Source organism: Dromiciops gliroides, chromosome 4, assembly GCF_019393635.1.
Source record: "Dromiciops gliroides isolate mDroGli1 chromosome 4, mDroGli1.pri, whole genome shotgun sequence".
NCBI classification, from domain to species: domain Eukaryota; kingdom Metazoa; phylum Chordata; class Mammalia; order Microbiotheria; family Microbiotheriidae; genus Dromiciops; species Dromiciops gliroides.
The window spans coordinates 238,202,993-238,218,608 of record NC_057864.1 but is presented as its reverse complement, the minus strand read 5'-3'; the positions used below and the strand labels follow the sequence as shown (position 1 = coordinate 238,218,608).

Sequence of the window (15,616 nt, the reverse complement as noted above, 5' to 3'; positions counted from 1 at the left end):
GTTAGCTTTAGGAAACGGCGTTTCCGATTGGCTATGGACTAACAAGAGTTCATTGGCTGAAGCAAATAGGGATGAGCTCCTCGAGCCTTCTGATTGGTTTCAGGGCCTGGTCATTGAGGAACATTGGGGGACCAATTTAAAGCAGCAGAGGGCTGGGAGAAAATGAGACGGGCCGACTTTGTAGGGGAAAAAAATCGATTTTTAATAAAACAAGCAGATTATAAAATCTCTACCTGGTACCCACCCTAGGGAACTGGGAAGGGGGGGGAGGGCCCGGAGAGGGGACTGAGACTGGGGTGAGAAGCTTCCGAGGCTAGGTCTCGTTATTTCTTCTTCTTCTTCTTTTCCTGGGAGGCATACTCGTTCTTCTTCCCCAGAATCTTCATGAGGCTCTTGGGCATGTAGTAGGGCTTGTCCACGGAGCCGTCGTTCCGCTCCAGGTCTTCCACTGAGCCAGGAACCAGAAGCACCCTTGTGAATTCTGTTCTCTCCCAGTCCCTCCCTTCCCCCTCGTCCCCCATCGCTCCCAGCAGGAGGAAGGTTTCTTGGGGTTGTCCCTCCTTGGTTCACTTTGGTTTCTAATCCAATCTACTATCCTCTTCCATCTTATGGGTGAGTTTATCCCATTCACATTCACAGTAATTGCTACTATTTCCCTCCATCCAATTCTTGACCTTTTGAAAGCCTATCTTTCAAAGCCTAACTCAAATGTCACCTGCATAAAACTTTCCTTAGTTCTCTGTCAGATGTATTTCCTTTCTCTGGTATTGCCCAGCACTTGCTCATCCTAGTTCTGATCCTTTATAGCTTAATGTGACCAAAGTCACTTCCTCTCTCTGAGGTTTAGTTTCATAATCTGGAAAACTGGGTATTTAGGTGGTACAAATAGTGGAGCACTAGACCTGGAGTTATGATGACTTGAGTTCTAATCCGTGTGACCCTGGGTAAGACATTTAAATCTTTGTGTGCCTCAGATTCCTCAACTGTAAAATGGGATAAAACATTACTGACCTTCCTAAGTTGTTGTGAGGATAAAATGAGAATATTTGTAAAGCACTTTGCAAACCTTAAAATGCTATATAAATGTGAGCTACATCTGTTGCTATTGATCTCTAAAATGGGGATTAATAATGCTTGCACTGTTATGAGGAAAGAATCTTATAAAGTACCACAAACTGTGAGCTGTTACTGTATCCTAAGGTTAATTTCTATGTGTATTTTACATATGTAATGTTTACATTTTTGGATTTTATATGATCTATATAACATACTCCCACATCCTTCTTAGAAGATGAGGCTTCATCAGGACAGGAAAAGATTCTGTTTAAACTTTGTATCTCTCCCAGTGTTCTGTCCAGAGCAGTAACTTAATAAAAGTTTGTAGAACTGAATCTAAAGCCTGTTTTCTCAGAGAGACTTCGAGCGGAGAAGTGCTTTTAAATCTAGGACTCTTTCTTTGTCTCCTTTGCTGGATCATTATTAATCTTCTCCCCTTACCTACCACTGCCCTTCCCCCATGTGCCCTTGAAAGGCCTGTTCAGGATCCTTTTCTCTTCTACCATGCCTTCCGTAGTGATCTCATCCACTGGCAAAAATCCATATATCCAACCCTAACTTCTCTACTGAACTCCAGTTCCACATTGCCAATTGCCTCCTAGATATCTCCAAATACCCCATCAGTATCTTAGATTGAACATGTCCAAAATGGAATTCATTATCTTACCAAGCCCCAAACCTCCTCTCTTCCCTATAGAAATAGGCACCACCATGCTCCTAGTCACCACAATGTTGTCCTTGACTTTTCTTTCTCCACATCCCCCATCTGATCAAGTTGCTAAATTTTGACAATATTATTGCCCTCCTAATTTAGGTTCTCATCACCTCTCATGCAAACTATTGTAATAGCTTATTAATTGCTCTCCTTGGCTTGTCTCCTTACTTTCCAGTTCATCCCTTCATACAACTGCCAAAATAGTTTTCTTAAGGCACAGGTCTGACCAAGTCATTCTCTTGCTCAGAAATGTTCAGGGTTCTCTATTACCTCCAGGATAGAATATAAACTTCTCTGTCTGGCAGTTTAAAACCCTTCATAGACTGGTTCCAACCTACTTTTTAAGGCTTATTTGATTTTCTTACTATTCTTCCTGAGCACTCTCTGTTCCATCTAAAATGGATTACTAGTTTTCCCCAGACCTCAGCAGTCCAGTTCCCATCTCCTTGCATTTGCAGAGGGTATCCCCATGTTTGGAATGAACTCCTTCTGCATCTCTTTCTCTCAGAATCCTTTTCTTTCTTCAGGTCTTAGCTTAGGTGCCATTTTTGCAAGAAAGGCTTCCATGTTCTGATGCCATTCCTACCCTAATTTTTAGTGCTCCTCAATTTATTTGTACCTAGGTGTTGCATTTTCCCAGTAGACTCTAAGTTCCTGGAGATCAGAGACTTTCTCACTTTTGCTTTTTTCACTTTTTGCACAGTGTCTTTCACATAGTCTTTTTTTTTTTTTTTTTAGCAAGGCAATGGGGGTTAAGCGACTTGCCCAGGGCCACACAGCTAGTAAGTGTCAAGTGTCTGAGGCTGGATTTGAACTCAGGTCCTCCTGAATCCAGGGCTGGTGCTTTATCCACTGTGCCACCTAGCTGTCCCCTCCCCACATAGTCTTAATATTTGTTGAATTGGTTTGATATTCAGGCCAGGATCCCCTAGCTCTTAACCCATTGTACCTTTTGGCTTGCGTCCATTATTATTATTTTTTTTTTAGTGAGGCATTTGGGGTTAAGCGACGTGCCCAGGGTCACACAGCTAGTTAGTGTCAAGTGCCTGAGGTCTGATTTGAACTCAGGGACTCCTGACTCCAGGGCCGGTGCTCTATCCACTGCGCCACCTAGCTGCCCCTTGTGTCCATTATTTTTCTCAAGATTCTTCTACTTCCACATGTCTTCTTGGGGTATAAAGCAGGGGTTGAAATGCCAGTTTGTTTTTTGTTGTTTGTTTGGGGTTTTTTGTGTTTTTTGTGTTTTTTTTTGTGAGGCAATTGGGGTTAAGTGACTTGCCTAGGGTCACACAGCTAGTGAGTGTAAAGTGTCTGAGGCCGGATTTGAACTCAGGTCCTCCTGACTCCAGGGCCGGTGCTCTATCCACTGTGCCACCTAGCTTCCCCCCATATGCCAGTTTGTTGAAGGCACAAGTGAGTGTGTAGGGAATTTTATAGGGAGGGACATTGTTCCAGGAGGAGGAAATACTCACAGAAACAGAGGAAGAGAGTGTCTACACACATGCTGAAGACACTGAAGAAGCCAGAAGCAATGACATAAGCACCAATGATGGTGACCTAAAAAATAGAGGATACTGATAGGAACTTGGAAGGATGAGGGCTCTTGGAGGAGAGAGAATTCAGGGGAGGGGAACACTTAGGCCCCAAGAAATAGGGATGGAGGTAGGTCACTCACCATGATGGGGAGCCAGTAGTAATTAAGGTTAGGGGAACGAAATTCCTCCTTCAGGGCTGGAATTCGGCCAGTGAAGAAAAAGAAAGAGAGGATGCCTAGGGACAGGAGGAAGAAGGCATGAAGTGAGAGTGAAGCAGCTCTCTCATCCTCCTCCCAAATTATGCTCATCTCTTCTAGTCCTCGGATTTTCTCTCCCTCCTCTCTACATTCTGGTATACATTTTCCAAAGAGAATCACATTCACAGACTCCATTGTGCTAGTGTGACAAAATGATTGGCTTTAGAGTCAGGATGTGGTTTTTCCTACTACCTCTACTTCTTATCTGTGTGACCTTGAATAAGTCAATTAACCTTGTTGGGCCTTAATTTCTTCATCTGTAGAGTAAGGGGTTAGATTAAACCTCTAAGGTCCCCTTTAGCTCTAAATTGTGGATCCTATGAAGTCATATTCCATCTCTAGGCCTTGGTTTCCTCCTCCGTAAAATGAGGGGGGAGGAAAGGGTTGGACTAGGTAATCTATTGTCTTCTGCCCTTGAATTCTATGCCCCTGCTCACCAACTCCTGACACCACCAGCAGTTTCCCAAAGAAGAGCAGCAAGTCTGTCACTTTATCTAGGACGACCACCCTGTTGGCAGAATTTGGGGAGTTATCTCTGGAGTAGGAGAAGGTTATAAACAGAGCAGCTACAGAGATGAATAACTAGGAATCAGGGGGAAAAGCAGGATAGTGGACCTTTATGGGCAGGAGTTAGGAGGCAGGGGCTGGATCTTAGGAGATTTGAAGGATTGAGGCACCCTGACCTGATAATGTTCCTCATGAGCAGCATGAAGGCATTCTTAGCAGAGACGCAGAAATTCTTCCCATAGATAGCAATCTGGGAGAAGAGAAACCAGAAGGGAAGATTCCCCGTACATTTCTCATTCCTTCCCAGTAGTTATACTGTCTACTAATGGGGGTGGAGGTAGGGATGAGGGGAGAGAGAGAGAGAGAGACACTGAGGGTTCTAGAGGTGGTTTACTGGAGGTTAAGAGGGAAGGGTTATTTTTAGACAGAGTCCCAGAGGTCTTACCATGATGTAGGCATTTCGGTTCAAGAATTTGATGAATTTCTCCAGACACCAGAAGCAGCATTTGAGACAACACATAAAGCATCGGATCAGGGAGTTCTGGGCTCCTGGAGGTGGGGTGGGGTAGGATGGAGAGGAAGATCTAATGTCTGGTCATATCTTCTCTCTCATGACTCAGAAAGAGTTTCCTCCCCACAGAACTGAAGTGTCAGACCCAGCCCTCTCCTCCCCGCTACCAAAACTGAGTCCTACCTCTTAGTTTGTGATCCAGGTACTCCAAGACAACCCTCACCATCTGGACCAGCGTCAAAATCAAGGCTCCAAAGGCCAGGGACCCTGTGTGGTAACTGAGGAGATGAGACCAGTTGTTAGGGGCTAGCAGGCCTTCCCTGTCCTCCCCTCAGAGACTAAGGCATCCCCCTTCCTCCAGTCCCCAGGCTTATTCCCTTAGAAGCGCAGGTTTCGATCTCCTGACTTTTTCTGAAAGTCCCAAACATTCATTTTCCCAAACTACACTGACCGCAGAGTCCTGAAGAAAGCAGCACTCAGAGGACAGGAAGGGATATCCTGGGGCTTGTTGAAGGCCCAGTAGAAGGAAGCAAAGGCTCCAGCCAGGACACACTGCCCTAAGGCCAGCACCCAGTTGAGTGTCCAAAACAATCCTAGGACCCCATAGATCTGCAGATTAAATAGTGAACGCTGGGCTGGCCCTGAAGAGGAGTAACCTTGAAACTGGCAAGTTAGGCTTGGGCAGTTGGCAATGGAGAAATTGAGTTGGTCGGAGAAATTGCCCTGAAAGGGAGAAGAAAGAGTAGGGAAGGGCCATTAATCAGTCTGTGTGCTAGCTCTAAGCCAGGCACTGTGTGAGGCAGTGGGAAATGGGAAGACAGAATAATCCCAGTCTTTCTCTTTTGTCCCCAGATTTGAGCTCTATCCTAGATGCCCTCCTCCCTTTTATTTCCCAACTCACTGTAAGGCCACCCACCACATGGAAAACAATAGGATCCCCACCCAATCCTCTAGGGTTTCTCCCCCAAATATCCTTTTGTTCCAGAGCTTCCTTACCACGGGGTCACATGTTGTATCAGGGACATTCTGACAGCCTGGGTCACTGTTGTTGGCAGCCCATCTGTATTGAGGTTGTCCAGATGTGGCCAGATACCCAGGGAAGGAGTCAAGGAAGCACGAGATAGTAGAAGGAGGTCCAGATTGGGGGTCATAGAACCTGGGTTGGAATCCTGGCTCTATTACTTATTACTTAAGTGTAACTTTGGACAAATCAATCAATCAAGCCTTTATTGAGGGCCTACCATCTGCGAGGCACCGTACAAATCATTTTTCCTCATCTATAAAATGACTAAGTAACCATTTCCAGCTTTAAATCTTGCCATCTTATGATAGTAGGGAACACGTTAGGGTTAGGGAAAGATGACTCTCCAGGTCGTATCATCAAGCTTCCCCCATTAGCAACCAGGGCACCTCACCTCAAAGAGAGACATACTTCCCCACTATATCCACAAAGTTTAGGAGTTTTGTGCACAGGGGAGCTGAGGCCTGTCAAAGGATACAGAGCTGTCATGACCCAATAGGCCACACAGATGAGCAGGAGGACAAAAGTCAGAAGCGGGAAGAACAAGGTGGACATCATCTGCCCCACAGCCCTGCAGAAGAGACATTCTCACTCACTCATAGACCAGGTTGCACCCCTTTTAATCTCCCAGTTACTGCCTTGGGTCTCTCTGCAACATTATTACCCTACCACTCCCATCATTTTGTTCTTCCTTCTAATCACATTCTCCCTCTTCCAAATTTTTAATAGGGTTAGAATATATTGTTCAATTGTTTTCAGTCATATCCAATTCTTTGTGACCCCATTTGGGGTTTTCTTAGCAAAGATTTCCTTCTCCAGTTCATTTGACAGTTGATGAAACTAAGGCAAATAGAGTTAAGTGACTTGCCCATGGTCACACAGTTAGTAAGTATATGAGGCCAGATTTGAACTCAGGAAGATTATTCTTCCTGACTCCAGGCCCAGTACTCTACCCATTTTGCCACCTAGCTGCCCTAGGGATTAGAATATAGGCCCCATGAAATTTATTATTGGTAACATGAATTGCATGCCAAAAGTGGAGTAAAAGACATTAAGGACAGTTTCCTCACCTGTAAAATGAGGGGTTGGATTTGACAATCTCTAAGGTCCCTTCTAGCTCAAAATCCTATGATCTAATATGTATGATTAGAAAAAGAAGTGGGGGCAGCTAGGTGGCGCAGTAGATAAAGCACCAGCCCTGGATTCAGGAGTACCTGAGTTCAAATCTGACCTCAGACACTTGACACTTACTAGCTGTGTGACCCTGGGTAAGTCACTTAACCCCCATTGTCCCGCAAAAAAAAGAAAAAAGAAAAAAAAGAAAAGGAAGTGGGTCAACCATAGCAGGGAGACTGAGAGATAACAAATGGAGAGTCTGAGGGGTATGCCAGTACCCTTGTGATTCTAAAAGAGTCACAGAAAGGCCTTCAGCACAGTAGGTGAAGGATGAATCCTTCTGTGGAGGGTTTATGAAGACATGGATGAAAATTACATAGTATGACCAAAGATGGTGGGGATTGCAATCTATTGGAGGACATAGAACTCACAATGATGAAATCAATTAAACATCTAAGTATCAAAATATAATTTATACCTAAAAGTCTTGTTGAAGTTTTAAACTTTAAAATGCAAAAAACTTAAACCTTATTGTGCACCCCCCAAAAAAGTGCAGTCTTCATCATTGATATTTAGGGGCAGCTAGGTGGCACAGTGGATAGAGCACCGCCCCTGGATTCAGGAATGTCCGAGTTCGGATCCAGCCTCAGACACTTGACACTTACTAGCTGTGTGACCCTGGGCAAGTCACTTAACCCCCATTGCCCCGCAAAAAAAAAAAATGCAAAAAACTTTTGGGACTGTATAGTTCATGAACAATGGAAGCCTTCAAGGAGAAGAGAGATTATCAGATGCTATACTAGTTATTTGTAGAGAGGCAAAGGGAACCCTTTGCCTTCTCTCACCACCCCTAGATGCCTCTCTGAATCTCTGTCCGGCCACAGCTACAACTCTTAATTTTTTATTATTATTTTTTTTTTACAGGGCAATGAGGGTTAAGTGACTTGCCCAGGGTCACACAGCTAGGAAGTGTCAAGTGTCTGAGTCTGGATTTGAACTCAGGTCCTCCTGAATCTAGGGCTGGTGCTTTATCCACTATGCCACCTAGCTACCCCCACAGCTACAGGAGTTCCCCACCCCCCAAAATGGGATGATTACCTAGGGTTCAGCTCTCCTATCATCCCTCCCACCCCTCCCTCTTTCTCCATACTACTCTCTCTCCCTTTCCCTGATTCTCCACATAGCTTCATTCTCTTTCTATGATTTGCCATTCCTCTCTTTAACTAATTTCTGTCCTCCCTTTCCCATCCCATCCCCCAAACCCACTTTTTCCTCACCCTTATATTCTCACATCTCAAATCTCTCCCCATTCTCTTCCCTACTAACTTGCTGGCTTCCTCGAGGAGAGAAATGGCTATCCGGATCCTTTTTCTGAGGAAGATCAAAAGCAGCAAAAGGATCCCCTCCAGCACAGAAATCACAATCACTATGGGAGAAATGGGGAAAGAGGAGGGGGAATCATAGGAATGGTGAAGAGATGAGGAAGATGGAGGTAGTACACTGGGGAGTACAGTCACCAGCCCTGGAGGGAAATATGGTAGGGTTGGGAAAGGTCAGAGATATCCCTAGTATCTGGCAAGGGTATGGGGGAACAAGTAAGTGGTTTTGTGGGTCAGGGACCAATCTATAGGGATAAGTTTTGTTTGGGTTTTAGAGAGCTTGGGGATCCAGGGTGTTGAGGGAGGAGGGTATGACTCACAAGCAGCTAGCCAGGTCTCTTGTACGTTTTGGTAGGCTGTAAGGTTGGTGGTAAAGCCCAGCTGGGAAATGGTGGCTCCTCTATCCCGAAGTGTCTTGTACTCCTTCCAGCAGTGGTAGATTCCATATGCCAGAACCCCTAGCACCCCCAAAATCAGCACCAACACCAGGGGCCCCGCCACAAGGCGAAGTAACAGCAAAAACAATAAGCTCAAGACCAGAGATATAGCCAGGCCACTGAGGATAGGAAGGGATGGAATGAGGGATGGATGACCTGAAGTTCTTGTGTTCTCCATACTGCTCCTTAAACCTTCAGAGCCACCTCCCTAGCCCCTCATCCAAGAGAACTATGTACTGTGTCTCCCAGGGAAGATTTTCTTTCCTAAGCCTATTCAGCTTGCCATCTACAGTGGCCCCCAGTTTCTTTTCTGCTTTCTTATTTTCCTCTCTTTCACTTCTAAGTCAATATCCCCACATACCCATGGACTGTGGCTTTCTAGAGTAAAGGGACCAAGGAAAGGAAGAGAGATTCTAGAAAAATCTGACAACTCACATAAGTATCCAGTACCAGGACTGAGCGATATCTTCAAAAATCTTGGTGCTGATTTCTCGAGCATTAAGGGTGTCCAAGAGACCACTGAAGTGAGGGAAAAGGGCCAAACTAGATATTAGGCCCAAAGGGTCAGCGGAAGGAAGAACAGAAAAGGGATGATAGAGAGGAGGAATATCTCACCTGATACTTTGAGTGATGTTGGCTTCACTCAATGGAGAGTTGGAAGTATTCAGAAAAGGAATACATCGGCCCAGAGCTGAAGAGGAAGAATTCAGTAAAGGGTAGATTCATTTTGTACCTGGCTCCCAACCTTGTGGTCAATAAATACTTGTTGGATGTAAAGATGGTCGGCTCCTGCTCCCCTTGGGAAGCAAACAGAAACCTTCCCAAAGTATGGGCTTGACCTGCTCTAATACTTCAGAGATCTTAATCTTTGGAGGTTCATTATCATGTATTTCCCCCTATCTATTGCTTTTTCCTGAGTCTTTTGTCTCTCTATATTCTCTCTTAGTGATCTCATCATTTCCCATAGATTCAATCATTTCTATTCAGATGATTTCCAAATCCAAATCCTGATGATTTCTCCTGAATAATCCCAATAGCAGATGATCTAGTACCTAATTCTCCTAGATGTTTCATAGGTACCTTAAACTCATCATATCCAAAATAGATCTCATTATCTTTCCATTAAATCTACCCCTCCTGTGGGCAGCTAGGTGGCGCAGTGGTTAAAGCACCGGCCCTGGATTCAGGAGTTCCTGAGTTCAAATCCGGCCTCAGACACTTGACACTTACTAGCTGTGTGACCCTGGGCAAGTCACTTAACCCCCATTGCCCCACAAAAAAAACCCCCAAAACCAAAAAAACAAACAATTAAAATCTACCCTTCCTCCAAATTCTCCTATGTTTGTTAAGTGTGGCACTGTCCTTCCAATCACTTAGGTCTTCTAATCTAGGAATCATCCTTGACTCTTTATTCTCACTTCTTCTTTCCCTACCTCTTCTCACATCCGTTGAATTTTGCCTTCTCTATTTAATTCCAACCAACATAATTCAGGCTCTTTTCCTGGACCTGGACCACTGTATTAGTCTTCTATTGGTCTCTCTGTATCCAGTCTCTTCCCTTGCCAATCCATTTTGCACATGAATGACAAACGGTCATTCCTAATGGTCTAACCATGTCATAACTAGGGGAATCAGGAAAAGTCTTTTAAAGGAGAAGACACCTCAAAGGAAGTTAGGGATTCTAAGAGGTAGAGGTGAGGAGAGAGAGTATTTCATGTATGGAGAGTAAGGGTGGAGAGGGAACAGACTAAATAGCCCAACTGAATTGAAATGTAGAATGTTAATGGGGAAAGAGCCTGGAAAGATAGGCTGGAGCCATACTGTGAAGTGGTTCTTCTGTCAAACGCTAAACAGAGGGGTCTATGAGTGACTAGATTTGGGGAGACCAATTATGAGACTATAATAATGACCTGGGTGAAAGGCGATAAGTACCTAGACCAGGATGATTGTCTCATTAGTAAAGAAATGTTGAGGAAGTCAAGTGGACCAGACTTAGCTACTGATTGGGTATGGAATGGACAGAGTGGATGGGGCAGGAGGTGGGTGAATTGAGAGTGAAGAGTTAAAGATGACTAAGGTGTTGAACCTGGGTGACAGGAGGAATGGTAATGCTCTCAATGGAAAGAGGGAAGTTATGGAGAGTTTAAGGGGAAAGACAATGAAAGATGTTTTAGATATATGCTAAGTTTGGGCTTTCAGTAGAGAGGTCAAATGGGCAGCTGGAGATATTGGCCTGGCACTCTACGACAAGTATGTGCTAAATGCACAATTAATGTATGGCAAATAAATACACGCTAAATGAAGCTCAGTGCTGGGAGAAGAGCCCTGGACAGAGAACAACAGAACACCTGGGTTCTGACTACCACTAACTTGTTGAGTGATCTTAGACAAGTCCCTTCTCTCTGGGCCTCCAATTTCCTCCTCTGAAGCAGTTGGCCTAGGTGCTCTTTAAAGCCCCTTCCATCTGTATAGTTTTGTGAAAGGACAAATCACTTACTAACCTGGAGTAGAGCTGAGGAGGAAAGGAGGGCAGAGCTCCAGTTGCAGACTTGAACTCACTTCCTAGGGAAAGGGATGAAGATAAGTCATTCTCACACACACACACACACACACACACACACACACACACACACACACACACACACACACACACACACACACGCCATTAGAAGGAGGGGTGATGTGGAGCTGGTGAAGATTCACTGTCTGGTTGACCTCATGTGGTCCTGCCTTTATCCTTCTCAGAAGGGCTTTGGTTATTTAGCAAGACTTGGGATCACAGTCCAGGTGTGTGTGTGTGTGTGTTTGCTGGCTCACCATTCTGGGGTTTACACTGGGCTGGCAGAACTTCATGAGTGCATTGAAGACGTCACTCACAGAGTCATGAAAACGATCAGGAGTCACCACCCAATTCTCTTTGGGGCACTCAGAAACACAGATCTGTGCAGGATAGAGAGGTAGGGTATGACAGGAAATTCTTAGGGGCTAAGAGAGAGAGAATGGCAGAATTCCCAAGGAATTCTCTGAGGGTTGGGGAAGAGGACACCTGAGGTCAAAGGATGACAAGTTAGAGTTGGAAAGGACCTTACAGATCATTAGTCCAACCTCCTCATGTTATAGCTGAGGTAAGGCTATAACATAAAGAGGTTCAGTGGTCACATGGGGCAAGTAATAGAGCTAGGATTTGAATCTGGGTTTCCTGACTTCAAATCCAGCCCTTGAATTGGGTCCTCAGGGACAGGGAGCAAACATGGGATTTCCTAAGAGGCTCCTTGGAGTTCAGGCTCTGACCTGGGTCGTAGGGCACTGAAGTCCATCCAGACTGGCTGTAACAATACTGGCAGCAGGGATACAGCTGAGGACATTGAAGTAATAGAGGTATGGCTTCTCTCTGTAAGGAGAGAGGTCAGGACCACAAGCCCTGGTTAATCAGCAGCAGATTCAGAGAATAGGAGGCTATAATAATAGATCTAGATCTAGATCTAGGGATAGGGATTTTGCAAAGGCTATCTACTTCTAGGGGGGCTAGGTGGCACAGTAGGTAATAGTTTGGGGCCTGGAGTCAGGGAGACGCATCTTCCTGAGTTTAAATCTGGCCTCAGACACTTATTAGCTGTGTAACCTTGGGAAAGATACTTTATAGTTTCTCTTAGTTCCTCATCTGTAAAATGAGCTAAAGAAGGAAATGGCAAACTAGGCTAGTCTTTGTCAAGAAAACCACAAAATGGGTTCACAAAGACTTGAACACGACTGAACAACAAAAATCTGCTTCAACTCCTTTGGTTTACGATGACCAAACTGAAACCCAGGGAGTTCAGGTGACTTGCTAGAGGCAATACTGGCAGTAAACCTTGGAGGCAGGATATGAACTCTGGTCCTCCGAGCCTAGAGTCAGTGTTTCCTCCAAGGTACCACATCTTCTTTCCTTGAATCACTCATGTGATAAAGTCTAAATTCTCCTATGTCCTGAATCATTTTCTAACATATACTGAAGATTTTCTAGATTGTAAGCTCCTTGAGAACAAGTATTGTATAGTTTTCATGTTTTTTTTTTTTTGTATTGCCTATATAGTGCTTTGGCCATTTAAGAAATATTTGCTGAATTGATTTGGTCCCACAGGACCTGGGGTGGTAGGGACCTTAAAGATCTAGTACAAACACTGTCATTTTACAGAGGAAAAGAAGCAGCCCATAACGAACTGGTTAGTACCAAGCCCTGAGCTGTTGGGGAGTAAATATATTGTTTTTGCCCTCAAAGAGCTTATAGTCTAGGGGGGGGAACAAGATACAAAGACCTATACAAAATAGATGCCAAATGATACAGTGTTGACTTTAAGAAAAATGTGGGCACTGAGCAGGAGCTGGAGAAGTCAGGAGGTCTTGATGGAGAAGGTGGGACTCAAGATGGGTCTTGAAGTATGGGGGAGGATTCTTCAAGTAGGAGGGGAGGAGAGAGCTAATTTCAAATGGAAGAGCATCTATCCTCAGCTTTTCCTCCCCTCAGGGACCCAAGCATTAAGGTTATCTCACCTGTTCTCTCCAATCCCACAATAGGCCCCTGTAGAGTTCCTGGGATAAAGAACTTGGCGAGGATCTCCATATAACCAGGCTGAGGGACAAAAAATGGAAAAGTAGAGGACATTGTGATTTTAGCGATTTGGTCTCTGTTACCCATCCTCCTCTGTCCACCTTTAGATTCTGGGAAAGGAAAACCTTACCCACAATCCCCACAGCAATGTAGCCTGCAATGAACACCAGGAAGAGGACACAACAGATAACATCAGTGCAGCTCCTAGGGAGAATGAGGGATGAAAGAAAAGTTTTTTTTTTAATTTGGTCAGGCAGTAAAGGAAGGGGTTAATGGGGGCTAATGTTGTTGGAGACTTGGAGAGATTGTTGGTTAGAATTGTGTGTGGGTACATCAGGGAATAGGAATTCTGGTGAGGGGAGATGTTACCTGTTCTTGATTGGACCTCTGAAACTGGGATCATAGTTGACAGGCTTCCCTGAGGAGGAGTGAAGTAAGGCAGAGCCTCAGAACCACATAGGTTAGCATTTAATGGTTGTCATTTTGTGGGTCAGCTTTGTCTTTCCCAGAACAAATTTCTTTCCTTAAGGGCTAGCTGAAGCTCTTTTGCTCCCTTCTTCTGCTTCCAAGTAACCCCTTTCACAAGTGCCAAACTTCATTGGCAGAGTGAAGGAAAAGAAAGATTGGAAGAGTGAGGGAGGGAGAGACGGAGAGAGATAGAGAGGGAGATAGAGAGGAAAGACAGAAAAAGGAGAGAGGGAGGGAAAGACAGAGAGAGATAGAGAGGAAAGAGAAAAAGGAGAGAGGAAGGGAGGGATGGAGGGAGGGAGGGAGGGAGAGAGAGAGACAGAGAGAGAGAGAGAGAGAGACAGAGACAGAGAGAGACCGAGAGACAGAGGGAGAGGGAGGGAAAGGGAAGGAGAGAGAGGATGATGGTGGTGGTGGTGGTGGTGAGTCTGGGAGAACGTAACTGAGTGATACAAGAGAGGGAGTTGGGAAAGCCAGGTTAACCGCAGTGGGAACTCCTCCCCAGCCCCGCCTTGGGTCTATATGCTTATCAGACCTATTCCCGGTTCACACCTCCATGGCCTTGAGCCCAGGAAATAGCCTTCACCTTGCTCCCTCCCCCCAGCGAGGACTCTCTCTCCAGTCTAATCTGGACCTCTGTTATTGTGTCTCTTCATCTTCTCTCCAGTCTCCATCAATCTCCGGTATTCTCAACCCACCACCTTCCACCTCCCTCTCGGTATTTTAAATTTATTAGCCTTCTGGGCAAGAATTTCTAGGACTGACTCCTCACTCCTGCCCCCAGGGTATGAGGAGCAGCTGCTGGGAGGGAGACCAGGAGGCTGGCATCATTTTCGTCAGGAGACTCCAGATTGTATAAACACAAAGAATTAACCCCTGGGATGCCCTCTCAGGGGCATGTGTATCTTTCCTCCATAGCTGCTATGTTCCTCTTCAGGTTCCGAGGGTGAGTGACTGGAGGCTGGGGTGACACCTGAGCCTAGCTGGTACTGTTCTGCCCAGATTGTGGACCCAAACTCTGCGGAACACCCGAACTTACAGAGCACATGGTGGGAGGGGAAAGAAGAGGCGGTCGTAAGAGTTCCGGGGTCCTCTTGAAGGATTAGGGTGGGGGAGAAAGGTGTTGGAAAAGGCCAGGGACAAAGGAAGAGAGACTGGCAAGAAGTTGGGGGGGGTGTGTGTGTCTTTTCCCCAGTTGCCCTGGACTCTGATCCTTTTTCTTGGACAAGAGGTCAATCATTGACCTGTAGCCGTCTCCAGGAAGTCCATGAGGACACACCCTTTCCCTTCCTGATTCCCTATAGGGTTTCAGGCATTTCGAATTTTCAGTGACCCCCTTCCCCCAGCCCCCCTCTCACTTTAGTAATTCAGGCATACAATTTCCCAGTCCTTCCTCTAAGGAATCCAAGAACCCAATTTCCCCCAGCCATCAGAAACCTAGGTGTTGTCTGAGGGGATTCTTCGTCTAGGCTCCAGAGGGACCCAGGAGTCCTCTCTCCCCTCTAGCCCCCAGAGGAATCCACATGCCCAATCACCCATCCCTCTCAAGGACCCAAGCACAGAGTTCTTCCAGCCTCCAGAGACTCAAGCATCCATACCTTAAACTCCTGCCCTTTCTCCTACTTCAAAGAACTCAGTAATTAATTCTCCAGGTCCAGTTCCCTAAAACTTTCCCTGCCCCTCCAAACCTAGGCAGCCTCTTTTCCCTCTGCACTCTTTAGAGCCCCAAAGATCCAGCCCCCTCAGTAATTCTTCCATTTCCTTATGCTCCCCTTGAAGTCCCAGTGATCTAGCTCCTCCCGGTGATTCCATAAATTTCCCTTAACCAGACCCTTCACCCCTCAGGGTCCTAGGCATCTAGCCCCAAGCCTTACCATAAGCCTCCTTCTCATCTGGTTCCTTCCCCATGACTACAGGAAGGCTCCAGAGTAAGCTGGTGCCTTCTCTAGGGAAGGAGCGTCTTACCTGCTGCTTGCCTACGGGCCCCACCTCCTTCCCCGCTGATGTCACCATTCCCACCCCTCCC

The 15,616-nt window shown here is 45.7% G+C and overlaps 1 protein-coding gene across 1 annotated transcript; it reads right to left on the bottom strand.

The window, feature by feature from the left end:
* Positions 1-246: 246 nt before the first annotated feature.
* On the bottom strand, positions 247-15,498 carry SLC44A4 (solute carrier family 44 member 4). Its single transcript, XM_044004999.1, has 21 exons — positions 15,465-15,498; positions 13,492-13,540; positions 13,253-13,326; positions 13,065-13,143; positions 11,826-11,925; positions 11,352-11,474; positions 11,036-11,096; positions 9,150-9,225; positions 8,970-9,053; positions 8,418-8,653; positions 8,045-8,144; positions 6,081-6,173; positions 5,578-5,674; positions 5,033-5,304; positions 4,765-4,859; positions 4,516-4,619; positions 4,247-4,320; positions 4,001-4,071; positions 3,447-3,541; positions 3,244-3,328; positions 247-448 (listed from the first exon to the last, which is right to left on the bottom strand). The coding sequence occupies exons 1-21, from the start codon at positions 15,496-15,498 to the stop codon at positions 324-326; spliced, it is 2,127 nt and encodes a 708-aa protein (XP_043860934.1). The 3' UTR covers positions 247-323.
* Between the last annotated feature and the right edge of the window lie 118 nt (positions 15,499-15,616).

What these genes read in the sequence shown, in the direction of transcription:
- SLC44A4 (XM_044004999.1), bottom strand. Translation starts at nt 15,498, where the DNA reads ATGGGGAAGGAACCAGATGAGAAGGAGGCTTATG. An exon ending in AGAGGTCCAATCAAGAACAG is followed by an intron (nt 13,327 to 13,491) that starts GTAACATCTCCC and finishes CATTCTCCCTAG; the next exon opens with GAGCTGCACTGATGTTATCT. An exon ending in ATACAACATGTGACCCCGTG is followed by an intron (nt 5,305 to 5,577) that starts GTAAGGAAGCTC and finishes TCTCCCTTTCAG; the next exon opens with GGCAATTTCTCCGACCAACT.